The 27,621-nt window shown below is 42.4% G+C and overlaps 2 protein-coding genes across 3 annotated transcripts in view; one reads left to right on the forward strand and one right to left on the reverse strand.

The window, feature by feature from the left end:
- Positions 1-6,901: 6,901 nt before the first annotated feature.
- LOC141719907 (uncharacterized) overlaps positions 6,902-27,621 on the reverse strand; it is a 42,815-nt gene continuing 22,095 nt past the window's right edge. For both annotated transcript variants that reach the window (XM_074522269.1, XM_074522274.1), the window contains 2 exons: positions 8,234-8,329; positions 6,902-7,738 (listed from right to left, as the gene is read on the reverse strand). In XM_074522269.1, coding sequence (XP_074378370.1) covers positions 7,184-7,738; positions 8,234-8,320 — 642 coding nt within the window. In that variant the 5' untranslated portion in view covers positions 8,321-8,329 and the 3' untranslated portion in view covers positions 6,902-7,183. The remainder of the gene's footprint in view (positions 7,739-8,233; positions 8,330-27,621) is intronic.
- LOC141675730 (uncharacterized) lies at positions 10,401-15,333 on the forward strand. The gene is made up of 3 exons (XM_074482066.1): positions 10,401-10,809; positions 13,972-15,160; positions 15,270-15,333. The coding sequence occupies exons 1-3, from the start codon at positions 10,401-10,403 to the stop codon at positions 15,331-15,333; spliced, it is 1,662 nt and encodes a 553-aa protein (XP_074338167.1).

The raw sequence follows: 27,621 nt of genomic DNA on the forward strand, positions 1-27,621 counted from the left end.
CCCCAACGTGGCGTATTATTTAGTAATAGGACCGAAGTATCATTTAAAATTTAGGTGGTATACATTTCACCCATCGTGACGTACCAGCAACTTATGGTATTTAAATGTTAGTGCATTAATTTTAAGAATTGTTAAAGAAACCAATAGGACTCAATATTTAATGCACCCTTTATTTGTTATGTGATGTTCTTATGCATGATTCTCAGTATACAATGGGGTTTAATCCACTATTCACCATACCTAAGGATAACAAACTTACCGGACCTAACTATATTGAATGAAAACAAAATTTGGACATTGTGTTGACTGTTGAGAAGTACAAGTTTTGCACTTATGAAGCCAAACTGCCTAATACACTTTACATAATTGTTTCATACTCCAATTAGTCCTCTTAGGTCTTTAACCTATGTTTCAAAGTAAGGCGAGGGGTAATGATTCGTTCACGAAACGTCGTTACTTAAAACGGTCGTTTATCCTAAACTGTACATCAGAATCAAATGAACTACATATCAAAACGAAGCTCGTAACATGAACTATCTAATCATGGCAATGGTAAAAACCTAGCAGTGAGTTCACGGGTCCTAATGTTAAGAACAAAAACAGCCTAAAGTAAATCGGACATTACGACGGCTATGTTTACGCGATTACCCAAATTTAAACCACTCCAAATCATCTCACAATCAACATCCCAACCAAACTCCATTCATACTTCATCATAACAGCCCCAACAACTCCACATTATCAATTTATACTATTCTTAAACATGAATTTAAACTACACTTAAGTTCATTAATCAACAATCCAAGAATTACCACTCCAAAAACTTCACAAAACCAACTAATCTCTACATTCACAACAAACAAGCCTCTCATGAATTATAACAACAAAACTAAACCTAATTACTCAAATAAAGTTCGGGTTTGGAGGGGTTATACCTTCCTTGGAGAGTGGAGAATCAAGTAACTAGCTTGGAATCACCCTTAAAATTCCTTATCCAAGCTTAATCTAAACAAAAACTCAAGAACAAAAATTTTAGTTCTTGAAAAACACTATTCACCATCTTCTTCCATGATTTTTAGGAAGAGATTGTGAATGATTTAGGAGCTCAAACTTGTAGGATAGCTATATCTATGCATAAGGAGTCTTGGATAATTACCTTACTAATTAACAAAGCTTGGAACTTGGATTTTGATTTTTCTTTCTTTGGAAAAGAAGAAAAGCCGAGAGCTTTGATGAAGAAGATGAAATAATTTTGTGTTTTTGGTGAAAATGAAATGTTTTGGCTTGGTTGGTTGCATTTTGATTTGTTTTGTTTTGTTTTATTACCTTTTACCATGGTAACTTTTGTGTGGTTCTAATTCAACCAACAACACACTTTGCTTGGTCATGCTTATGTCACCATGTGATGTCACCCTCCCACCTTTGTCCTCTTCTTATTGGTTTGATGACATCATCCCCACTAACCTCTTTGATTAGCTTTTAATTATTTGGCTAATGACCGCTGATCTGTTATATGGTTCGCTTAACTTTCATTTTCGTTTATCGTTTGAGGGATCATACCCGGGATCTTATTACTTAGGTTCCCTTAACCTTTCTCAATACATTATATTCCTTTTATGATCCTCTCTTAAAATCCTTGAATTTAAATCTTTTTTATCCTGTTACCTTATACTCAATTCTTTCGATATCTGGTGGATTTTTGGGGAAAATCAAAAGGTTCAAATTTGGATTCTGACGATCTTTACATACACTTATATATCATATAGAGTACCAATAAAATCTCAGAATATCCATAAAAGAACCCGTACATAGTGTGGCATGAAAAGTTTTCTTATTCAGCAATATCAGCATAAACACTATTCATAAGGGTTACAAAAAGTTCAAAATTTTGGGGTTATTACAGTCTCCCCTCCTTAAAAGGATTCCGTCCCGGAATCAAATAGAAAATAAATGGGGGTACTTTTCTTGCATTGCGCTCTCTAGCTCCCAAGTTGATTCTTCCACATTATGATTCTGCCATAGCACTCTGACTAGCTTGATCACTTTGTTCCGAAGCACCTGCTCCTTCTTATCCATAATCTTTACTGGTTTCTCCACGTAAGTCAGATCTAGTTGCATATCCACATGCTCGTACTCCACTATGTGTCTGGCATCCCGATGATACTTCCTTAGCATTGACACATGGAACACATTATGAACTTGTTGTAGGTTCGGGGGTAAAGCTAGCTCGTAAGCCAACTTCCCAATCCGTCTTAGTATCTCAAAAGGTCCAATGTATCTTGGGCTTAGTTTTCCTTTCTTTCCGAATCTCATTAACCCTTTCCAAGGGGATACTTTTAGTAGTACTAAGTTCCCTACTCCATACTCCTTGTCCTTTCGGGCTAGGTCTGCATATTTCTTCTGTCTGTCTTGGGCTGCTACCAGCCGTCCTCTGATGAGATCCACTATGTCTTTGGTCCTTTGGACCGATTCGGGTCCGAGCATCTTCCGCTCTCCTACTTCATCCCAGTATAAGGGAGATCGACACCTTCTTCCGTACAGGGCCTCATAAGGCGGCATTCCGATGCTAGCATGAAAGCTATTGTTATAAGAAAATTCGATCAACGGCAAGTGATCATCCCAACTTCCCTTAAAGTCTATTGCACAGACTCTCAACATATCCTCTAGTGTCTGGATGGTCCTTTCACTCTGCCCATCCGTCTGGGGATGGTAAGCGGTACTCATATTTAACTTGGTCCCCGCACATTCTTGAAAGCTCCTCCAAAATCTGGAGTTGAACCTGGGGTCTCGGTCTGAGACAATGGACGCTGGGACTCCATGTTGCGTCACTATTTCCTTAAGGTAAATGTCCACCAGTCTATCGACTGTGTATCTCTCATTGATAGGAATGAAATGAGCTGACTTTGTCAGTCGGTCTATAATCACCCATATGGCATCATGGTTGGCTTTCGTCCTTGGTAAACCGACAATAAAATCCATTGCTATATGTTCCCATTTCCATTCGGGAATCTCCAGGGGCCGTAAGAGTCCACTGGGTCTCTGGTGCTCTGCCTTTACTCTTTGGCAAGTCAAACATTTGCTTACCCATTCTGCTACATCCCTCTTCATGTTGGGCCACCATTAATATTCCTTCAAATCCCTATACATCTTGGTGCTTCCCGGGTGAATGGAATATCTTGAACTATGGCTTTCATCCAAAATCTCATCTTTAAGCTCTTGAACATTCGGAACCCAAATCCGGTAGGAGTGCCTCATTATCCCTTTATCATCTTTCTCAGTATGGATCTCTTCTCCAGTCATTGACTCTCTGCCTTCATTCATTATTTTCTCTTGGCATAATCTGATCTTTTCCAATAACTCTGGCTGCATTGAGATCTCAAACAGCTTTTCAGTTCCGGTTCCGGTTACCTTTACTTCTATTTCCATCCTCTCGAGATCCTTTATTAATTCTTCCGAAGTCATTATCATTCTAAGTCTTTCCTTTCTACTAAGGGCATCAGCCACCACATTGGCTTTCCCCGGATGATTGAGAATCTCACAATCATAGTCCTTGATTAGCTCTAACCATCTCCTCTGGCGCACATTGAGCTCTCTCTGCGTAAATATGTACTTGAGGCTCTTATGGTCTGTGAAAATCTCGCACTTCTCTCCATACAAGTAGTGCCTCCAAATTTTTAGGGCAAAAACTATTACTGCGACCTCAAGGTCATGAGTAGGATATCTAATCTCGTATTCCTTCAGTTGTCTCGATGCATACGCAATCACTTTACCGTACTGCATAAGCACACACCCTAATCCTTTGTGCGACGCGTCACTATATATCACAAAATCTCCTTTTCCGTCTGGCAATGCCAACACCGGGGCCGTTACCAACCTTTTCTTTAATTTCTGAAAACTGTTCTCGCATTTCTCCGTCCATTCAAACTTCTCTGTCTTACGAGTAAGTCGTGTTAAAGGGGCTGCGATCTTCGCAAAGTCATGTACAAATCTACGATAGTAGCCGGCCAATCCTATGAAACTCCTTACCTCTGTGGGTGTGGTTGGCCTTTCCCAATTGGAGACCGCCTCTATCTTGGAGGGGTCGACCAATACTCCTTCTTTATTGATCACATGTCCTAAAAACTGTACTTCATTCCGCCAGAATTCACACTTCGAGAATTTGGCATATAACTGTTCCTCTCTGAGTATTCCTAGAGCTATCATCAAATGCTCTACATGCTCTGCCTCAGTCCTTGAGTAGATTAAAATATCATCGATAAAAACTATCACACACTTATCCAAGTACTTCTTGAATACTCTATTCATTAAGTCCATGAAAGCCGCTGGGGCATTGGTTAATCCAAAGGACATTACCAAGAACTCATAGTGCCCATACCTGGTACGGAACGCTGTCTTGGGAATATCTTCGGGTTTAATCTTTAGTTGGTCATATCCAGTTCTCAGGTCAATCTTGGAAAAATAAACAGCATCCTTTAGCTGGTCGAACAGATCGTTTATTCTAGGTAACGGGTACCTGTTCTTTATGGTTAGCTTGTTCAACTCTCGATAGTCGATGCACAGCCTCATGCTCCCATCCTTCTTCTTAACAAATAGCACTGGTGCTCCCCACGGAGACACGCTGGGTCTTATCATACCCTTATCCAAAAGTTCCTGCAATTGGGTAGCTAATTCCTTCATTTCTAATGGGGCTAACCGGTAAGGTGCTTTTGAAACTGGCGCCGTCCCGGGGGCCAACTCAATAGCAATTTCAATCACTCTATCGGGTGGTAATCCCGGAAGGTCTTGTGGGAATACGTCTTCAAATTCATTGACTACCGGGATATCTTGTAAGTTGGGCACCTCCTTCTGCGTGTCCATCATATAGGCTAGGTAAGCCTCATTTCCTTTTCGTAGCATCCTTCTGGCCTGGGCCATAGTCAAAAATTTCTGCGTCTGCCTCTTTCCTCTAAATATGACTTCTTTCTTTCCTGGGATATTTAACTTAACTTTCTTCCCCTTACAGTCTATCTGAGCATCATTGCTAGATAGCCAGTCCATTCCCAATATTACATCAAACTCCCCTAATTTAAAAGGAATCAGATCAACAATAAAAGATTGCTCCCATATGCCTAACTCACAGGCGGGGTGAATCTGGTTAACAGGAATAATTTCATGATTGGCTATTTCTACTTGTAAGGGTTCTATCAAGGGTTCAGCCTTAAGTCTTAATTTACGCGCAAGGTCCTTTGATATAAAAGATTTAGTTGCTCCCGAATAAAATAAAACGTTTGCACTGACTGAATTTAGAGAAAGGGTACCTGCTATCACATCTGAGTCTTTCATAGCATCCTGGACTGTCATGTTGAAAGTCCTCGCAGTAGGTGGCTTATTAGAGGCAGCCCTGCTGGCTCTTGAAGCTGCTGGTTTGTTCATTGGGCATTCCTTCTTCCAATGACCCGGGCGTCCACACTGATGACAAGTGGTGGTTGGAATTACGGCAGGGGCTGACGAAGGGTATTTGTGGGAATAGAGGCCCACTTGCCCATAATTAAAGTAGGTTACTGGCTTTCCCTCATATTCCCCAGAATGTATCCTTCCACAAATGTTACAGGCTGGCAATGGGGGTCGAGACTGGTTGGAATAGGACATTCTTGACTTCTGGCCGCTCTGGCTCACATTCACACTCATTGGCCGCTTAAACCCAGTGTTTTTTCCCGGTAGGGACACTGCTCCTCGATTAAATCTAGTTGGGAAGCTCCTTCCTGCGGAACCTCCACCCATGCTCATGCTTTTCCTCTTTATTCCCTTCTTCTCTCTTTCCTTCTGCATCTGTTCACTTCCGGCTTCTACAATTGTTGCTTTTTGCACCAGAGTGGCATAATCAGTAAGCTCAAGGATTGCCACCCTATTCTGGATCCACGGTTTCAGTCCCTGCTGAAACCTCCTAGCTTTCTTTTCCTCGGTGCTCACAAATTCCGGCACAAACCTTGATAACTCAGTAAATTTCGCTTCGTACTCTGCTACAGATAAGTTATTCTGCTTTAGCTCCAAGAACTTGAGCTCCATCTGGTTTCCCATAAACCTCGGGAAATATTTTCCCAGAAACAACAGACTGAATCTCTCCCAGGTTATAATAGCATCTGTCTCCATGTTTTTCTTGGCCTCCCACCAGTAGTTAGCCTCTCCTTTCAGAAGGTAGGTAGCAAATACAGTCTTCTGTGCCTCATCGATACTCAGAATCTCAAAGGATTTCTCCATTTCCTTTAACCATGCCCTTGCCTCAACTGGGTCGGCTGATCCGTGGAACTCAGGGGGCTTAAGGGACTTAAAAGCCCTGAAAGAGTTTGTCACAGCATTGTTATTTCCTTGTGGGGGTGGGTTGGGTTGTCGTTCCAAGTTCTACCTTAGTAGTTGCATGAACTGGCCCATGGGATCCATGCCTGGGTTTGGAACTGGTTGCTCAACCTCAGTTTCTCCTTCCTCAGCCTCTATCTCAAATCCCTCAACATCATATGTTTCCTCTTCCTCTTCATACAGGGAGTCATCCTGTTCAACATAATCCTCGTCTTCCTCTTCACTGTGTTCCTGGTTCCTATCATCCTGGTTATGGCTTCCCTGGTCCTCAGATCCAGGGTTCGTCCTAGTTCCAATCTTTCTTGGCGGCATGATACTGATAATAAAAAAATTATTGGAAAATTCAACATTAGGTCACAATCATACACAATATTGTGCCTTGCACAGCTCTATAATGGGGAGAATGTATCTCGCAGTTCTATTATTTTATGGCAATTCTAATAAGAAGTGCAGTAATAATAATGATAAAAACAGTGATCTCGTCACTAAGGAACTGAACTTAAAGGAAACAAATATATACATAATGCGAGAAATACATAGTTTGATCTGGTCAAAAGTACAACAGTGCTACAGCCATCTGTCCCAAAAGTGATACACAATAGTCTATCTATCTAGTCAGAAAAAAGGATGTTATATGCAAGTCAACTATCCCGGAAAATTGGCTCTTACTAAGGCCTTGACTAACTAGACAACTAGACTATCCCATCGCCAGTCCTGAATCACACACCTGAGCAGGTCAGCTCCCATACCCTTTCCATCGCACGATGGAAGATATAGTCGTCATGCCGCCTGGAGATCCTACCATGCATGTCCCCCTAGAGCGATCGGAGTCTCGCTCGGGACGTGAGCTCTATCCCCGCAGCTCCCTCCTCAAGGATCGGGGTATAGCAGCCCTAGTCTTATAAGCTCGGGTACACCTACCCGCCCTCTCCGCATCCAACTTCCTCCTGACCTCATCCAGCCGGGCCTCATCAACAGCCACTCGGGTCCTCAGTACATCCTGAACATAGCCGTGGGCTAACAAAGACTGCCTATGAGCAGGGTCGAGAGGTGGTGAATCCGGAGCCGCTTGGGGTGCCTCCTCAGTCTGCCTAGGCTCGGAAGTATGGGTCTCTGAGCTGTCATCATATGGGCTCCAGGATAGTGGTGGAGGGGTAGGAGCTCTGACCACCGGGAGTGAGGGTAAAGGGGTACCAGTGTACACTACCATAGCTCTGACACGCTCCTCAGCCACTGGGACCTCATCCGGGTCCTCCTCATCTGAAATAGCAACAACCTCTGTCTCTGACTCCTCTGAGGGGTCCTCCTCATCCTCCTCCATCTTAGGCTCCTCCTGATTCTCGGCATCTGGCAGTGCCTCATCATGCTCACGCTCGAACATCTCAGGGTCCTCTATCTCATGTGCCTACACATTAAATGAGCTAAGTTACTATCATGATACTTATAAGGGTTCCCGTAAGGGTTTTAACTGTCAGCGCTACTTTAAGTAGTCCGACTATGAACTTGGCAAGAGTTCTTATTATCTTTGTGAGTTTATTATTATATCGTCGCATCATCTCTGAGGTTTATAACGCTTAGCTCTGATACCATTTCTGTAACACCCCCAGATCCGGGGTCAGGGATCCGGGTCGTCACGGTCTTTCTTTCCACAATATCACTTAACTGAATTAATAATAAATAACCTCATGATGTGACCCCACACTAACACATCACAACCCGTTATAGTCTCAGAGATGAAATTGAAATAAGTACAAGTCCTTGAATCCACAGTTTGAAATTTATTACAACCCAAAATGATTACTTGATAAATTTACAATTAATTGCCATTATCTGCCACCAGTTATAATTATACAATATTTGGTTCCCAAAAGTAGAATGCTTGATCTACCAATAGATCTACCTCTGCAGCTATAACAGCAACAACATCAACGTGAAGACGCGGGACGCTTCCCACGCGCTTGCGTTGGGTCTGCTTGAGTCTGGCCATCTTTCCTAACTGTTGTTATGTGATGAAGAAATGAAGCAAGAGTGAGCATTACAGCTCGCAAGATAATATATAGTGTAGACAATAATGCAAGTATCTAAATGGATAACTTACTAGAATCCTTTATCAAGTGTAAGGTAATTACTTACTGGATATAAGCTTAAAGGAAGATGAATTTACCAATTACTTCACTATACTTATACCATTTTTAGAAATCTACTTGAACTACTACTGTTCAAAGTATAATGAGTTTCAAAAGGTCTTCCATAGATGAGACCACAAGTTAAAACTTGAATAGATTCAATCTTTGAAATATTTTTAAAGGAAATGAAGTTACGAGATACTTCATTCAATGGGAACACCATTAAAACTATTTGACCCTGTCAATGCTTCGGCAACCAACCATTCGTAGCCTTTCGATCGAAATGCTACGGGTAGTGTTGCAGAATTATCCAACTGGATGATGAACTCATTACGGGAGTTTGTCGCGCCAGGAAGACCACTTACGATGATCAGTTGCAGTAGTACAACCCCACCATTTTCTACATGTAGAGAAGAACCTGTCGGATTTACTTGTCAATCGAACACTGGACTCGTAAGGAATGGATCGTCTTAGTAGAACTTCCAGGCCATTTGGGCCAATATAATAAGGCTGGGCCGGCGCCACACGACCACTTACGCCACTCCTAGTTCAGATGAAATCCATGACTCTGAAACGTAAAGCTTGTCCCCCCTTTCCCCAAGTAGAAACTTGTTGATACGGCTCCACCAAGAAGTCGTATCTAGTTGGAAAGGAAAACTCACCGATATTTCCCAGGCGATGCCTGTTAATGGATTAACTTGTTCCAAGAATTTTACTTCCCGAGTGATAGTACATACTGATAGTACATACAGCTCCTGGTAGGCCTACTCCTAAGCGCCTAACTCCATACAGCTCCTGGGAGGCCTACTCCTAAGCGCCTAACTCCATACAGCTCCTGGGAGGCCTACTCCTAAGCGCCTAACTCCATACAGCTCCTGGGAGGCCTACTCCTAAGCTCTAACTCCATACAGCTCCTAGGAGGCCTACTCTTAGGCCCCTAACTCCACGCGGCTCTTGGGAGGGGTAGTCCCGCACGGCACCACTCCTAACAAGCTCAGTCCCGCAAGCAGAACCCTGATAGACCCCAGCACGTGAGACGTTGGCCCGAGCACGTGACTGGGACAACTGTCACACATCAATCATGGGAATAATCAGGGCACGTGTCAGAGGATCCTCAAAACACTCCTCAACCAGTCCCGCGCTGACACGTGTAAAGCATCCACTCCCGCCAGGTGTCCTCCGCTCCCAGAACCAATGGCTACGATTCAGAGGTACCAACCCCAAAACCCTACCCTTGGGCTATAAATAGCCCAAGAAGGTGAGGTTTTGGGGTTAATCATTCTATTACACTCATATACACGCACAGCCACCGTACATTCATATTCATCCTCATCTTCCCAAAAAGCTAGTTCTTACTCTCACGCCGGAGGCGCCGCGGGACTCCAACCCCCCTTCCGGTGTTGTTTTGTAGGAACCCAACCACAGCTACACCTCTACAGCGGCGAAGGATCCAGGGCGGTGTCGAAGGAGCAGCCCCGCCACCAGGAGTTATCATTTGGCGCTAGAAGGAGGGGCTCTCCATCCTTGGGTCTCGGTGCCCCTGGATTCACCTTCATCAGCAAACTCTTCAAAGAGTCCATTTATTCAAACTTGTAAGAACTCAAGCAACCAACCCTTTCCGTAAACATGAATGTTGCTCATATCGGCCACGTTTGTATGCGCTCGTTACTTTAGGCCACGTTTGTGTGAGCCCGTTTTGTTGGTTAAGCCACGTTTGTGTGAGCTATCGTTAGTTTTAATCGTTATTGTTCTAGTTTGAATATAACTTTGCGTTGTACTTCATCGTTGAATAGTCCCATAAAATCGTTTGAACTGCTCCCAGGAAGCTATTTGCTAGTATTTGTTGTTATTTTGGGTAGTTTCTGCAAATTTCATAAAGCAACCTTAGACCGATATTCTCTGTGCCATATTGTTATCATTTGTTGTTGGTGATGTTGAGAAATGGCAAGACCAGGAAAGAATACCTCTGGGAAGCCATCTGCTAGTGCTCAGGTCCAGGAGCCGGACCACTCCCAGGCTCTCGATCCAGGAGCCGAGAGAGAAACATTCCAGGAGCAACCACTACACGCTCCCGTAGTGGAGAGAATTGTAAACACAAGGGATGCCAGAACCCTCATAGAGCTCAATCAGTACAAGTACACAAATGTCCCGGTAGCCGAAGAGCACATGGCTAACCTCACAAGCGATGAACTAGCAGAAGCAATCAGACTATACAGACAGGAGCAGACCCGCCTCCAAGAAGAGGCAGAACTAGAGGAGGAGCCGGAGGAATCCGGGGACTCCCAGCAATCAAAGAGGTCGGTGTTCGACCGCATTGGAGCCAAGGGGAAGAAAAGCAAAAAAGATCAAGGCAAAAAAGAAGCAGAAGCTGCTAAACAGAGAAAGTTGGAAGAAGTCCGGGAGCAAATCAGGAAAGAAGAAGAAGCAAAGCTCGAGCTAAAGATCCAAAAGAGAATACAATTAGAAGAAGAGAAGCTGTTGACCAAGCCTAGGAGCAAAAGAACCCGGAGAGACCCCACTCCGGAGCTAATTTCTGATGATGAAGAAGAAGAGAAGCAGAAGGACCTAAAAGACATGATCTATGAATTATAGAGGAAGATGGACAGAGACTCAGGAGTGGAGATTGGAGAAACACTCACTCCTTTCAGCTACTCCTTAGAAGCTATCCCCCGGCAGCGGGACTTGAAACATTACAACTTTGACTCCTTTGATGGTCTGGGAGACCCGGAGGAGCACTTGAACTACTTTGAACAGATAGCGCAGATATACTACTACAATGACTTGACGAAATCAAGGTTCTTCGCTTCAACACTTAAGGGAGGAGCCCAGAGATGGTTCAGCAGAATCCCCTCCCGCAGCATCCATTCCTGGAAGGAATTTCGAGCCTCTTTCCTCAGGAGATTTCGGGCGAACAAAACGCACGAAATGCACATGTGTCACCTGGAGACAATCCGGCAGCACGACAATGAATCCCTATCTGCATACATGCGCCGGTTCCAGGAAGCAATCAATAAAGTTTCAAATCTGGATGAGAGGGAAGCTTTAAGCATTTTTAGAAGAAATCTGGACCCAGAGCACAACGAAAGGTATATTGTGGAGCTAGTCAATAAGGAGCCGCAAAGTCTGGCAGCAGCTTATTCCATGGCCGCCAGATTCATTAAGGAAACAGACGTGCTCCAAGCAATGAGAATGACCCGGAATGGAGGGTTCAGGAATAAAAACACTGATGACCGACCGAAAGGAGGTTACCATCAGGACAAGAAATTTAAGCAAAGCAACCAAAGCCAAGAAAGACAAGCAAACCCGGTTTTCCAAAGACTTGGTCCTAAGCAGGAGTCGAACAGCGACCCAGGACCCGTGAAGCAAGCTCGGGAGCCGAAGCAGGAGCCGGACTGGACTCCTCTCAACATGACCCGGGAAGAAATCTTGAAAGAAGTCAAAGAAAAGCCTTTCTATTATCCTCCGAAGCCAATGCAAACTCCTCCGGAGAGTAGGCCCTACAATAGGCAATGTGATTATCACGAGACCCATGGCCACAAAACCGAGAATTGCTTATCACTAAAGTACTTCATTGAGGACCAAGTGAAAAAGGGGAATATGAACAAGTACTTAGTTCGGGACAACAGCAGAGGAGAAGCACAGAAGAAAGGAAAGAATATAGTCAATGTGGTCCTAGGCGGATCCTACTCCCCACCCGGGAGCCCGGGCGTCGGCGAAGAAGTACTCTCAATCCAATCGCTCCCAGACCTGGTGATATCCTTCAGCAGCAAGGACTATGAAGGAGTCAACCCTCATCACAATGCAGCTTTGGTTGTCACTCTGGACATCTTTGATAATGAAGTAAGAAGAATGCTCATAGACAATGGCTCCTCAGTAAATATTCTATTCAAGCACACAGTGGATAGAATGCAGTTAGGGAGCGTCCGCTCAAATGAATGTCGAGAAGACCCACTCTATGGCTTCGGCCACAACTTAGTCCCGATCCAAGGAACTTTGTATCTGCCAGTCAATTTTGGATCTGCTCCTAACCAAGTGACTCATGTCATCAAATTTTATGTGATCAACGCTCCTTCCTCATACAACGGAATTATTGGCAGATCAGCTCTGACCATGATGCAAGCAATAACTTCAATCTCCCATCTCAAGATTAAGTTCCCAACCCCGACGGGAGTCGCGGAGATTAAAGGAGATTACGGAGTTGCTGAAACATGCTACAACCAGGGGTTAGTTATGGCAGAAACCCATCAAGATAACAAGAGGAAGGCTACGGTCCTTTGCAAGCAACAAAGCACGAAGAAGCACAGACCCCGGACAAGGGAAGAACCAAGCAAAACAAGTCCAGAAGAACTGGCAAGCAACCAAGTCATGGTAGTGGACAAGACAAATCGAGTCCTAGACCAACCTCGTCCTACCATGCAAGCAACCGAAGAACCTGAAAAAGCAAACAACTATCTAAAGAAGAACTCTGAAGCCCGGATTCATCAAATGATCTCAAACAAAGAACAAACAAAAATTGAAGCAGCAGTCGAAATAGAAGAAATCGAAGTAGATGCAACCAATTCAAGCAAAAAAGTGAGGATTGGGTCAGGACTCAAGGAGTCCTTCAAGGAGAGATTAGTTTCCCTGCTCCGGGAGTATAAAGATGTTTTTGCCTGGAGTCCAAGGGACATGCCAGGACTACATGAGTCCATAGCAAGGCACAGCTTGGATGTCAACCCCAACAAAAAACCAGTAAAGCAGAAGAGAAGAAACTTTGCTCCAGAGAGGCAGAGAGCCATTGACGAAGAAGTAGAAAAGCTACTCAAAGCAGGAATCATCAAAGAGATCAAATATCCGGAGTGGCTAGCTAACGTAGTCATGGTTAAGAAGTCCAACGGCAAATGGAGAATGTGTGTGGACTACACTGACCTAAATAATGCATGCCCGAAGGACCCGTATCCCCTTCCAAACATTGATCAGCTGATAGATGCCACCTCAGGACATGTAATGCTAAGTTTCATGGACGCCTTCTCCGGATACAACCAAATAAAGATGAACCCGAAGGACATCCCTAAGACAGCATTCATAACTCACAGAGCAGTCTACGCTTATGTGATGCTACCCTTCGGGCTTACCAGCGCAGGATCCACTTACCAAAGAGCCATGAATAAGATATTCAAGTCCCAGATTGGGAGAAACTTGGAATGCTATGTCGATGACATGATTTCTAAATCAACAACTATACAAGGGCATGTGGAAGATCTGAATGAATGCTTTGAAAATCTAAGGAAGAACCAACTAAAGCTAAACCCGGAGAAATGCACCTTCGGAGTAGGAGCAGGGAAGTTCCTAGGGTTCATGATCAGCAGCAGAGGCATAGAAGCCAATCCGGAGAAAATAAAAGCAATCCAGGAGATGAAAGCTCCCAGGACACAAAAAGATGTGCAGAAGCTAGCAGGATCACTAGCAGCACTCAGAAGATTTGTCTCAAAACTAGCAGAGAGGTGCTTACCTTTCTTTGATCTACTCAAAGGAGCAACCAACAAGAAAGAGGTAAACTGGAGCCCAGAGTGCCAGAAAGCATTCGAGGAAATCAAAACTTACCTCTCTCAGCCACCAGTCCTAACTAAAGCCAAGCCAGAAGAGCCTCTCTACTTATACTTATCAGCAGGAGCACAAGCCGTAGGAGCTGCCCTGATCAGGGAAGAAAATGGAACACAGCAACCAGTCTACTATGTAAGCCAAGTCCTAAAAGATTCAGAAACAAGATACCCAAGATTGGAGAAGTTTGCTTTTGCTTTGGTTACAACATCAAGAAAACTCAGACACTACTTCCAAGGGAGGGAGATCAAAGTAGTAACAAATCAACCACTAAGAAAAATACTCCACAAGCCAGAAATCTCGGGAAGACTTGTTAATTGGGCTGTGGAATTGAGCCAGTTCAACCTAAGCTTCATTCCCAGGACTGCAATCAAAGCTCAAGTTCTTGCAGATTTCATAATCGAATGCAACTTCCCAGAAGAAGACCAAGAACCAATGGACATGGATCAGGAGCCAAAAAAGGAAATTAGTCCGGGAGCCTGGACCTTAAAAGTAGATGGTTCTTCAACAACAGAGAGGTCAGGAGCCGGACTCATACTCAGGAGCCCAGAAGGATTCAAGATTCAGACAGCTATATCCTTCAACTTCCCGGCAACAAACAACCAAGCAGAATATGAGGCGCTGATCGCAGGACTAAAGCTCTCCCGGACTCTAAGGGTCCAGGACTTACAAATTTACAGCGACTCCCAGATAGTGGTCAAACAAACAAACGGAGAATACATAGCAAAGGACCCTACTCTGGCGAAGTACCAAGCACTGGTTCAGAGCTATTTAGCTTCAATCCCAAGCCACCAAATCCTCCAAATATGCCGAGAAGAAAATGAAGAAGCGGATATCCTATACAAATTAGTCCGGAATTCATCAGACCTAGACTGCTCAGTCTACTTCGAAGACCTCCACAAACCATCAATTGAATCCGGAGAGGTCTTGGAAATAGAAAACACTCAAAATTGGATGACTCCCTTCATAGACTACTTGGACAAAGGGGAACTCCCAAAAGATAAAGGAAAAGCTCAAAGATTGAAAGCAAAAGCAGCCAAGTTCTTCCTCGAAGAAGGAGTACTCTACCGCAGGACCTTCTCATCTCCTACCCTGAAGTGCATTGGCCCAGAAGAAGCAAAGTACTGCTTGGCAGAAGTGCATGAAGGAATATGCGGAGACCACATGTCTGCAAAAGCCCTAGCTCATAAGATCATAAGACAAGGCTACTATTGGCCAACAATTCATCAGGATGCAATACAATTTGTCAAGAAGTGCAAGGAGTGCCAACTCTTCAGCAATGTATCCCGAATAAGCCCAGTCCTACCATCCTCAGTCCTGTCACCTATCCCCTTCGCTGTTTGGGGTATTGATATCATGGGACCATTCCCTCGAGCAAAAGGAGATCTAAGATACCTACTAGTCTCTATTGATTACATGACAAAATGGGTTGAAGCAAAAGCAATGAGGACAATAAATCAGCAAGACTGCATAAAGTTTATGAACAACATTTTGATGAGGTTCGGGATACCACGAGTCCTAGTATCAGACAACGGACCTCAATTCATTGGATCAGAGTTCGAGTCCTACCTACAAGAGCGCGGGATCAAGCACAAAAAATCATCAGTGGCATATCCCCAAGGAAATGGCCAAGTAGAAGTAACGAATAGAATCCTGCTCCGAGGTATCGAGAAAAGACTCAAAGAAAGCAAAAGTAAGTGGCCAGAAGAACTACCAAGCGTACTTTGGTCCTACAGAACAAGCCCAAGGACAAGCACAGGAGAAACTCCATTCAAACTAGCTTATGGAACAGAAGCAATGCTGCCTATTGAAGTGGGCTCTCCTTCACACAGAGCAATAAACTTTGAAGAAGAAGCAAACGAAGAAGGACTCAAAACAAACATGGAACTAATTGATGAGGTCCGGGACCAAGCTGTACAAAGGATGGAAAAATACAAGGAGAAAACAAGAGAGCACTTCAGTAAGAAGTCAAGAGTCAAAAACTTCCAAGTTGGAGACTTAGTCCTTCGAGACGCTGAAGCATCAGATCCCACAAACACCGGAAAGTTAATGCCCAAATGGGAAGGACCATACAAGATCAAAGAAGTCCTCAGGCCAGGAACCTACAAGCTCCTCAACATGGATGGCTCAGAAGTCCCAAACACTTGGCATGGACTAAGGCTAAGGAAATTCTACCAGTAGTGAAGCAAACAAAGCAACCAAAAAACTTGTAGCCAATAGGGCAAGCAACCAAAATGTTTCTCCTTCTATATTGTATGAATGATCAATGAAAAGCTTTCTCTTTAAACTTGCATATTTTTCAAAAACAATCACTAGTCCGGACAACCTATTGGTCTGGACTAGAGCAACCAAATTCTATTAGAATTAAATCTCTAAGCAACCACTAGTCCGGACAATCTGTTGGTCAGGACTAGAGCAACCAATTTTTAGTCTGAATTAATCTTCTAACTAAAAGCAGCCACTAGTCCTGACAAGCTATTAGTCAGGACTAGAGCAACCAACTTTTACTTAGAATTAATTTTCAAAATTAAAACAATCACTAGTCCGGACAAACTATTGGTCTGGACTAGAGCAACCAAATTCTATTAGAATTAAATCTCTAAGCAACCACTAGTCCGGACAAGCTATTGGTCTGGACTAGAGCAACCAAATTCTATTAGAATTAAATCCCTAAGCAACCACTAGTCCGGACAATCCGTTGGTCAGGACTAGAGCAACCAATTTTTACTTAGAATTAATTTTCTAACTAAAAGCAGCCACTAGTCCGGACAAGCTATTAGTCAGGACTAGAGCAAAAATCTACTTGGAAAATATTCTAAGGCAAAAACATTCTAAGGCAAAAACAAACTGCAGAAACAAAGTAAAATAGCGTCAAGGAAAGCATTCATTACAAATTCAACGGCCTCAAACAAGCCCGGACCAAAGTACTACAAGAACCAAATATTATCAAGTCTCAAATCAGTAGCAGTAGCAATTTTACAAATAAAATATATATCAGGACTCCGGAGCATTGGGAGGCAGGAAACTGGGGCAAGGACCGTCGAACGGCTCCGGTTCACCTAGCCCAAGTTCAATATCTTCCTTGGCTTTGATAAACTCAGATACGAAACTATCCCAATCAGCCTCCGGATTCATCTTGATATACTTCTCAGCAACCAACCAGCATCGAGCTATCTCCGGAGCACCAGCATTGGCAAGAGCTCTATCGTACTCCTCAGATCTTTTAAATTCTTCAATAACCTCAGCCTCCGGACGAACAGCTGACATTTGCCTCCGGAGCTCTGCCAATTCGGATTTTAAATCAGAAACCTCCCTCTCAGCTTTATCAGCCCGGATAGTCACTTCGTTCAGATTCTTGTTCAACCCGGACAAAGAGTTATCCTTCTCAATTATTTGGTCCCGGAGCCGACTAATCTCAGCATCCTTATCAGCAACAGCGCTCCGGAAACCTTTAATCTCATTATAAGCAATAGAGGCGGATCCGGCCATATATCCACCAAGCTACAAAAGACAGAAAAACTTAGAAAAATATTCTAAGTCCAAACAACACAATAAACAAGAAGCAAGAACAGAAAGAAAATACCTGACCCCAAAGCCGGGAACACTCCTTCATTGTGGCATCGAATCCGGGCCCATTCATCTTACCCCACTGAGTTTGAGTCGGAATCCCAGCCATGAAACGAGCCACCCTCTCCTCCAGCACCGGACCATCTTCATCCGGACTATCAACATCAACTGCTTTCCCTTTGCCAGCCCCGGACCCGGAGCCAGCTTCATAGTTTTCAGCCCTAGGAGGTTTCGACCCAAGAGTCCGGAGCCTCTTCCTCCTCCTCCCAGAATCAGCACCCGGAGCCTCCCAAATAGGGCCTAAATCCTCAAGATTGTCAAACTCATTACCCATATCCAACTCAACATTACGCTCCGGAGTGGATTGGTTCACAGGAACTTCGGGCCCCGGATTGGGGACGGCATTACTCTGCGATCCCTCCTCAGCCGAGGCGTTCGATCCGGAGCCAGCAACAGCATTCTTCTTAGGCAACTTGAAAGCCTTGCCCAGACCTTTCAGAGCATCACTGTACGCTGAAGACAACATGTCCGGATTGTAATGGGGCAAACCTGCAAAGAAAACCAAAAACACAAGTCAAAACTGATACAGAATCAAGGCAAATAAACAAACACAAGAAACATATACAAGGTCCGGACAAAAAGAAACTACTTACACCCTATTCTATGCATAGTCCTATACATCATAAACGTATCCCGGGTCATTTGAAAACCCAAGCATTCACAAAATGCAAAAATCATCCGGAGCGCATCCCCCCGGAGAACATCCCTTCGGAAACTAGTCCGGACTCCTTCAGCAGCTATGTAGGGAAGATAAAACAAATCCAAGCCCCTCAGCAGGATAAGCTCTCCATTCCAATGCTTCAGAGAAGACTGCTGAATCACTGGCCTATAAGAACCCCCATAACCGCACTCAGCAGCCCGGAACCGAAGCTCATAAAGAGGGGTCTGACCGGACCGGACCAGATGAAATAAGTGATGCCATAGTTTAAAAGTGGGCTGAACTTTAAACTTATTACAGGTGGCAATAAACCAAGTCATCCACTTTATTCCGTTGGGCGTAATCTGCATCGGAGAAACCTTATATACATATTTGCACAAATGCTTGAGAAACAAGTGCCAGTGCGGGTTCCACCCGGACCGGAGATGCTCCAGCCATACCGGAACAAACCCATCAGACGGCCTATGATAAATCCTTTCGTCCGGAGTCGGCCACCTCCACTCAATCCGTCGATCTAGTTGAAAGGTAGCCCGGACTGAAGAATCCTGCGCCTCATGGTCCAAGGCGGCGTATTCCTCCTTCAACTCATAGGGCTCCTTAGCCACTATGCTCCCAGAAAATTTCCTATCCAACTCTTCCTGATTGTAAGGCCCCGGAGCCGCGTTCTGCTGCCTAGCGTATCCGGACCTAATGCTCCTATAGTAAAAGCTATCCTCAATTTCCTCACTCTTAGTCACGAAATACCCGAGATTCTCAACCCATAGCCCCTCCGGACTGCACGGTACCTTCCTGGAGGAGATCTTAGCAACCGAAAGCTTCGTTATGGCCTCGGAGTCCGAAGTAGAAGCTTTCTTACCCATTTTAACCCGCTCAGAATACTCAGAATCCGAACTAGATGGCCCCGGATAGCAAGTTATGTAGGCCTTGGCAAGAGCTTTAGTCCGGACCATAAACCTAAAACAAGTGACAAAGGTTAGTCTATAACCCTACAGTTTATTTATTTTCAATGCTAGATGGTCCGGACTACCCTATTATCAATTTTATTACAAGCCAAAGGTAGCCAGTCCGGAGACCCAATCCAAAAGAAAACAAAGCTCCAAAACCCAGCAGGAGCTCCGGACTGAGAGAACCCCGAAGTTAAACACCCAAAACTAGCCTAATACTCCGAAATCAAACGACACATCAACACAAAAACAACAACCAATTACAACCTCCAAATCCTACTCTACCAGTCCGGACTATTTATCCAAGTCCGGACCCTAACAGAAAACCATAATTCCAGAAACACTATCATTACAGGATCAAACACCAAAACATAAACATATACATATACACATACATACAGCAAAACACCCAAAACAAAATACAAGAACACAGAATCTCTACAACGAAACCATGAAAACCAAGAAATAATCAGATTAAAGAAAGAAACAAAGAGAGAGAACAACACTTACAAGATGGAGAAAAAACGGAGTGACTGGGAACGACCAAGAAGCAACCACTGCCAAGCAACAACGACAGGCGGCGACGGCAAGAACAGCAAAGGAAACTTCCAGAGAAAAAGAGAAAAATAGAAGAATTGGAGAAGCAATAAAAAGAAAAACAAAGAAGACAACACCTCCTTTTATAGGGGGGTTAAAAACTAAACAGCCACACCACGTGGCACGATCCTAGCCGCCCATCATGAGCGGTCATTATTGGAGAGTCATTATTACAGCACGTCTTTTGAAAAAGACAACTGTAATAATTCAAATAATTGGGGGGAAACCCCCAAAACCGTTTCAACTTCCAAGCCCGGACTCCCCCACTCAACTCACTCCGGACTGGGGGGCAAGAAAAGCTCAACTCCTGACAATGACAACCACCTTAGTCCTGATTCGCTGAACTCACGAATTCCGGACTGGGGGGCAAGAAAAGCTCAACTCCTGACAATGACAACCACCTTAGTCCTGATTCGCTGAACTCACGAACTCCGGACTGGGGGGCAAGAAAAGCTCAACTCCTAACAAGGACAACCACCTAAGTCCTGATTCGCCGAACTCAGCGCAATCCGGACTGGGAGGCAAAAAAAGCTCAACTCCTGCGAGGGACAACCATCTTAGTCCTGATTCGCCGAACTCGGCCCAGTCCGGACTGGGGGGGCAAGAAAAGCTCAACTCCTGACAATGACAACCACCTTAGTCCTGATTCGCTGAACTCACGAACTCCGGACTGGGGGGCAATGTAATAACCCCAATTTTTGGGAAATTTTTGAAACCCTTATGAATAGTGTTTTTGCTGAATGAGAAAACTTTTCATGCCACACTATGTAGGGGTTCTGATATGGATATTCTGAGATTTTATTAGTACTTTATATGGGATATAAGTGTATGTAAAGATCGTCAGAATCCAAATCCGAACACTTTGATTTTTCCCGGAAATACACTAGATACGGAAAGATTTGAGAAAAAGGTAACAGGATAAAAAGGATTTAAATTAAAGGATTATAGGAGAGGATCATAAAAGGAATATAATATATTGAGAAAGGTTAAGGGAACCTAAGTAATAAGATCCCGGGTATGATCCCTCAAACGATAAACGAAAACGAAAGTTAAGCGAACCGTATAACAGATCAGCGGTCATTAGGCAAACGATTAGGAAGTTAATCAAGGGGATTAGTGGGGATGATGTCATCCAGCCAATAGAAAGAGGACAAGGAGGGGAGGATGACATCATGAGGATGACACAAGCATGACAAAAAAGGAAGGAGATGTGGTGACTTTTTAACCACACAAAATCAAGGGCAACTAGGTAATTTACTAAAACAAACATAAAAATCAAACCAACCAAGCCAAGCAAATCATTTTTCATCAAAATCAAAAAGAAACCAAGGCATTGTTCTTCATGCTCTCGGCCAAAACAGAACCAGAACACTAAAACTGCTGTATCTCCTTCATTTCTCACTCAAATATTGTGTTCTATAGCTCATTGGAAAGGTATTGAGATGGCCTACAACTCTTGTTCACAAGTCTCGTCCAAATAATCATGGTAAGACCCTCATTTTGACAGTTCTTTAAATCGGACTTTTAGAAACTTCAAAGCCTAACTTTGTGTTCTTGATTTCTTTGGAAAGATCAAGCTTGTAGGAGGCTCCCTAAGGCTTCCTAGCAACTTAACACCTCCCAAGGAAGGTATAAACTTCAAACCCTAGCCTTTACTTTATTTTTTAGTAAGTTTAATGGTTGGTGTTGTGAAATGAGAAGCATGGATTGTGATTATTAGTAGTTTGGTTTGATTTGGAAGTGTTTTGGTAATTGAAGCTTGATTATAGTTCATAGGTCTTGATTGTGGTTGTTTGAGTTGAAAACCTTGGAGATTATGGACTGATGTGGTATGGTTTAGGTGAAGTTTTGTTGTATTGATGGTTATGAGTTGGTTGGTGGTTAATTGGAGTAGTTTAAACATTGGTAATCGCGTAAACATAGCCGTCGTAACGTCCGATTTTCTTTGGACTGTTTTTGTGCATAACATTAGGACCCGAGAACCCCCTGCTATATTATGACCACTGCCATATTTAGATAGCTCATGTTACGAGCTTCGTTTTGATATGTAGTTCGTTCGATTCCGATGCACGGTTTAGGAGAAATGACCGTTTCAAGTAACGGCGTTTCGCGAACGAAACTTTTCCCCTTGCCTTACTTTGAAACATAGGTTAAAGACCAAAAAGGGTTAATTAATGCATGAAACATTTATGGTAAGTGTGTTAGGTAGTTGGTAAGACACTCGCGAAGGAATCGCCTTAAAACTCGTAAAGGTTAAATTATTAAAAATGGTGGAGCCGAGGGTACTCGAGTGACTTAAGAGAATCAGTAAGCGCAAAACGAGCGTTAGAGTCTGAGTTGGTTAGAGTATAGATTTACAAGTGACTTTGGTTTAATTCCAACTTACTTGTTGTTTATAGGTTACCAGACTCGTCCCGAGCCATTCGTAACCCCCAGTCGCTCAGGCAAGTTTTCTACCCGTTATACTGTTGTTGTGATGTAAATATATGTATATGCATTATCTTGTGATATTGCATGATTGTTATTAGCAAATTTTGCAATATATTGGAGTATGCTAATATGGTATATATGCATGCCTGTTTCATATTCTTGAAATATATATCTGTTGGTTCATTTGATAATACCTATGCTAGAGGATAGTTGTATCTTGCATATACCCTTAGTATAGGGACCCAAAGGTGAAAATATTTTCTAAAACCGGGAGTCGAGGATCCCGAGTAGATTTTATATGGATATGGATATATATATTTATATATATATATTTATATATATATATATATATATATGGTTATAGTTTTCCAAACTATTAATCGAATAAGGTTTATTCGATAACTTTAAACTTCATTTTATTATTGAATATTATTTCGAATATTATTCGAGGGCTTATGACTCTTTTATTTATTTATTTGAATATTATTTGAATATTCATTCGAAGGCTTATGACTCTTTTATATTATTTATGAATATTATTTGAATATTCATTTGAGGATCTATGACTCCGATTATGTGTTGTAATATATTCTTTATTTTATTAAAGAGTAAGGTGTTAATAATCAAACTTATTTTCGATTATTCAAATAAAGATAATACTTTCATATAAGTATTTCTTTGGTTATTTAATGTTTATTTCAAGTATAAGTTTTAAAACTTCTACTTCAATTATTTTTATAAAAGACTATTCTTTATGGGAATATTATTTAAATAATAATATTCGGTCATTTTCTAAATATTCTGGGGACTGATTTACTTCATTAAATCAGCTTCACTCCAAACATTCTTAAAAATGTTTTGCGAGTCTTCAAAATGATTTTTTTTTAAAAGTTAGAGCGGATCCCAAAACTCATTTTTTTTAAGATCCTCCTTTCGAAGGGGATTTAAATACTCGCTCAAAACCTGAGGGATCCGGCTCTGTGGTGTGTTTTATATTCGCAACAAGGTTGCTGTTTTGATAAATGAATTGATTACTTACCCAACACTCGGGAAGTAAAATTCTTGGAACAAGTTAATCCATTAACAGGCATCGCCTGGGAAATATCGGTGAGTTCTCCTTTCCAAATAGATACGACTTCTTGGTGGAGCCGTATCAACAAGTTTCTACTTGGGGAAAGCGGGGACAAGCTTTACGTTTCAGAGTCATGGATTTCATCTGAACTAGGAGTGGCGTAAGTGGCCGAGTAGCGCCGGCCCAGCCTTATTATATTGGCCCAAATGGCCTGGAAGTTCCGCTAAGGCGGTCCATTCCTTAGGAGTTCAGTGTTCGGTTGACAAGTAAATCCGACAGGTTCTCCTCTACATGTAGAAAATGGTGGGGTTGTACTACTACGACTGATCATCGTAAGTGGTCTTCCTGGCGCGGCAAACTCCCGTAATGAGTTCATCATCCAATTGGATAATTTCTGCAACACTACCCAGAGCACTTCGATAGAAAGGCTACGGTTGGGCGATTGTTGAGTGTTGGCAGGGTCAAGTTTTCAAAATGATGTTTATATGAAATGAAGTATCTCGTAACTTCATTTTATTTTGATAATATTTTAAAGATTTAATCTATTCAAATCTTGCCTTATAGTCTCATCTATGTGATGAACTTTTGAAGCTAATTATAACTTGAACGGTGGTAGTTCAAGTAGTATTTGGGAAAGATATAAGTATATTGGGGTATCTTGTAACTTCATCTTTTAAACTTATATCTAATTAATAATTGTCTTATGAATGACAAAGATTTTCAGAAAAACGTTGAGACAAGGTTAGATATATGAGATCACCTTGCAACGATATTTTTTTTTATATAGTTATACACTGGGACTTTGTGTATATTGTGCATGGAAGAGGACTTCCAATATTTTGAAAAGTATATATGTATATATATATATACTGAATATTTTGCGACTTCATCGCATTAAGATATCAACTTGGTTCATTTCTTTTGACCAAGACTTTCATGAGTACTATGAGAAGGCTCATATATTGTTAATCATTATACATATTATTTTGGTGGGCTTGCTGCTCACCCTTGCTTTCTTCTTTCATCACACAACATCAGATAGACAAGATGAACCGGACCAAGCTCCCGATTCGCAAGAGATTAGGAGACGTTCCGCAGTTTTCTAGAAGCACTGATGCCGCCATAGCTGAGGTAGGAACTACCAATAGGCTAGGCTTTCAACTTTTGATGTACCAGATTATGTATATTTATGAATTGTAATAATGGCAAAAAAATGTAAATTTATTCAGAAACCTTTTTAAGGTGTATTGGCATATAATTGTGGAATAAAACGACTTGTGATTATTTTTGGATATTCATCTCTGAGACTATAACGTGTGGTGTGTGTGTTTATTGTGGGGTCACAATACAGAGTAGTTGAGTAATTATTAAGATTGGGTGTTATTAAGGGAAATGGAACTCGTAACGACCCGGATCCCCGACCCCGGATCTGGGGGTGTTACAGAAGTGGTATCAGAGCTAAGCGTTATAAACCTCAGAGATGATGGGACGTTAAGATAATAAGTTCACTAAGATAATAAGAACTCTTGCCAAGTTCATAGTCGGGCTACCTAACATAGTACTGACAGTTAAAACCCTTATGGGAACCCTTATAAATATCGTGATAGGAGCGTAGTTCGTTATCGTATATGGTAGCGGGACTCCGAACCCTGAGGTTGAGGAGCAACATCGCGATGATATTTTATTACTAATTGGAGATCGGATTGTGGATCCGATAGAGTGTCCTAATGCAGGACCGGATGATGTTGATATTGAGGATTTAGCGGTTGAGGATGTTGTCCTAGAAGGGATAGTTGTTGAGGAGGATCCCATGGAGGATCCTGACAGGATTGGATAAAGGACCACTGATGAATTGATGACCATGGTTTGGTCGACTACCAGAGGTAGGATTGGCCGGTCACTACCAGAGGTTCGTTCAAGTTTGTAAAGATAGTAGCCCCTTTAACGCGGCTTACTCGTAAGACTGAGAAGTTCGAATGGACAGAGAAATGCGAGAACAACTTTTAAGAACCGAAGCAAAGGTTGGTGACGTTCCCTATGTTGGCGTTGCCGGATGGAAAATGAGATTTTGTGATTTGTAAGTGATGCTTCGCATAAGGAATTAGGGTGCTTCTTATATAGCACAGCAAGATAATCGCGTCTGCGTCAAGACAATTAAGGGAATTTAAAATTCGATATCCCCACCCATGAGCTTGGGCTCGTGGCAATAGTTTTGCCCAAAAGATTTGAGGCACTACTTGTATGGAGAGAAGTGTGAGATTCACAAACCATAGGAGCTCTAGTACATTCTTACGTAGAAAGAGCTCAATATACGCCAGAGGAGGCGGTTAGAGCTAATCAAGAATTATGATTGGGAGATTCTTTATCATTCGGGGAAAGCCAATATGGTGGCTGATGCCCTTAGTAAAAAGGAGAGACTCAAGATGATAATGTCTTTTGGAGAGTTTATAAGAGATTTTGAGAAAATGGAAATAGTAGTGAAGGTAACCGGAGCCGGTACCGAAAAGCTGTTTGAGATAGCAATACAGCCCGAAGTATTGGAAAAGAACATATTGTGCCAGTAAAAGTGATGAATGAAGGCAGAGAGCCAACAAATAGGTATGAGATTAATACCGAGAGTGATGATAAGGGAATAATGAGGTATTCCTATAGAATTTGGGTTCCAAAGGTTTAAGAGCTTAAAGATGAAGCTAGTTTGAGGAATAAGAGTTAGAGCAAACCCTGAACGTGATAGTCAGGGAGGTTGCCACCAAGACAAAAGGAACCCATAACATGATGAAGTGGAAAATGAGGATTTAAATTATGTAAGATGACCCCAATTATGGGGAGTAGGAAGAAATATTTAGACTGAGGAAACAAAAGTCGAGTAAGGACAGGAGACCCGAGATGGTACCCCTATACGGCAATTCATGGACCTGTCTAAAGAGAACTTAGACTATTATCCCCAACCACCACCCTGAGGAGACAGTGCGGTGGGAAATTCTTTCATGACCTTTAAGTCGCTAAGCTCTCAGAGTTCCAAGGAACAAGCTGACCCAGTCGAGGCAAGAGCCTGGCTAAAGGAAATAGATGAATCATTTGAGATTCTAAATGATTGACGAACCACAAAAGACTGTTTTGTCACTTACCCTCCTAAGAGAGAGACCACCCGCTGGTGAAAGGCCAAGGAAGGCACGGAGCAAGAGATTATAATAAACTGATTTAAGTTCAGTCAATTGTTTTCAGGAAAGTACTTCCCAAGGTTATGGAGACAGTGTAAAAGCTTAAGAGCCAGAACAAAGGCAGACGAGTATGATGAATTATGAATCTAAGTTGTAAAAGTTATCAAGATTCGTTCTGAAGACACGAATCCAGAATGACGGGATGTTTGAAATCAATGCTTATGTTGTGTTGGTTCATGAAATAACGATAAGAGAAAGGAATATAAAGGCAAGAGAGTTTGAGGAATGATAAGGGAGTTGGGTATGAGGAAACCCTAAAGACTCGTAGAAATAGAAATAGAAAAGTAGGTAATCGTCCGGATGAGAGTGATTCACCATGAGTTAAATTGATGGTTGAAGGTGTAAGAGATACATATATTTTATCCCCTGTAAGTTGGGAAGATTCGAGGAAACCTTGAGATAATTCGAAGGATAAATAATGAGACGCGGATAGACTGAGGAGACAAGAAAGTAAGAAATTAAGAAAATTGGGTGAAGGAAGTGACCTTCAAGAAGGTAAAGTGTAAGACCGGTGACATGATACCCAGAAAGGGAGACGCCAGATATGAAAGATATCCCAACATTGAGATGACTGTTGAGATAAACAACAAAAGTAAATAAGGAATTATTAAGAAGAAGTTCACGTTGAACATGACCAATATCTTCCAGAACATCCATGTTATCATTACCAAATCAAGAAAGAAAAGTGGATGACCATTGTTATCTTTTGGAGGCCATATGGATTGACCTCAATTTGAATAAGGATGCTATTATGAAGTTAGGTATAGACTATCGAGGTGGGAATGATTGAATAAGACACCCTTATCAGGGATATATGACTTGATTTATCCATGGAAGGATGCAGGTACCTTTTAAAGGTGGAATTAAGGATAGAACATCGGTAACTTAAAATGAATCCTAGGGGAATGCATAAAGGTTGGAATTTCACCCTTAATAGGGACAGTATGAGTTTTGACAGTATGATTGGGAAAGGGTTAAGGTAACAACAACCTTTAAGAATCAGTGGAGAAATTTTGCAGAAGTATATAGACAA

This window comes from Apium graveolens, chromosome 1 (genome assembly GCF_009905375.1).
Source record: "Apium graveolens cultivar Ventura chromosome 1, ASM990537v1, whole genome shotgun sequence".
Lineage (NCBI taxonomy): Eukaryota > Viridiplantae > Streptophyta > Magnoliopsida > Apiales > Apiaceae > Apium > Apium graveolens.

What these genes read in the sequence shown, in the direction of transcription:
- LOC141675730 (XM_074482066.1), top strand. Translation starts at nt 10,401, where the DNA reads ATGGCAAGACCAGGAAAGAATACCTCTGGGAAGCCATCTGCTAGTGCT. An exon ending in GAAAAGCAAAAAAGATCAAG is followed by an intron (nt 10,810 to 13,971) that starts GCAAAAAAGAAG and finishes ATCTACTCAAAG; the next exon opens with GAGCAACCAACAAGAAAGAG. An exon ending in ATTGGCCCAGAAGAAGCAAA is followed by an intron (nt 15,161 to 15,269) that starts GTACTGCTTGGC and finishes ACAATTCATCAG; the next exon opens with GATGCAATACAATTTGTCAA.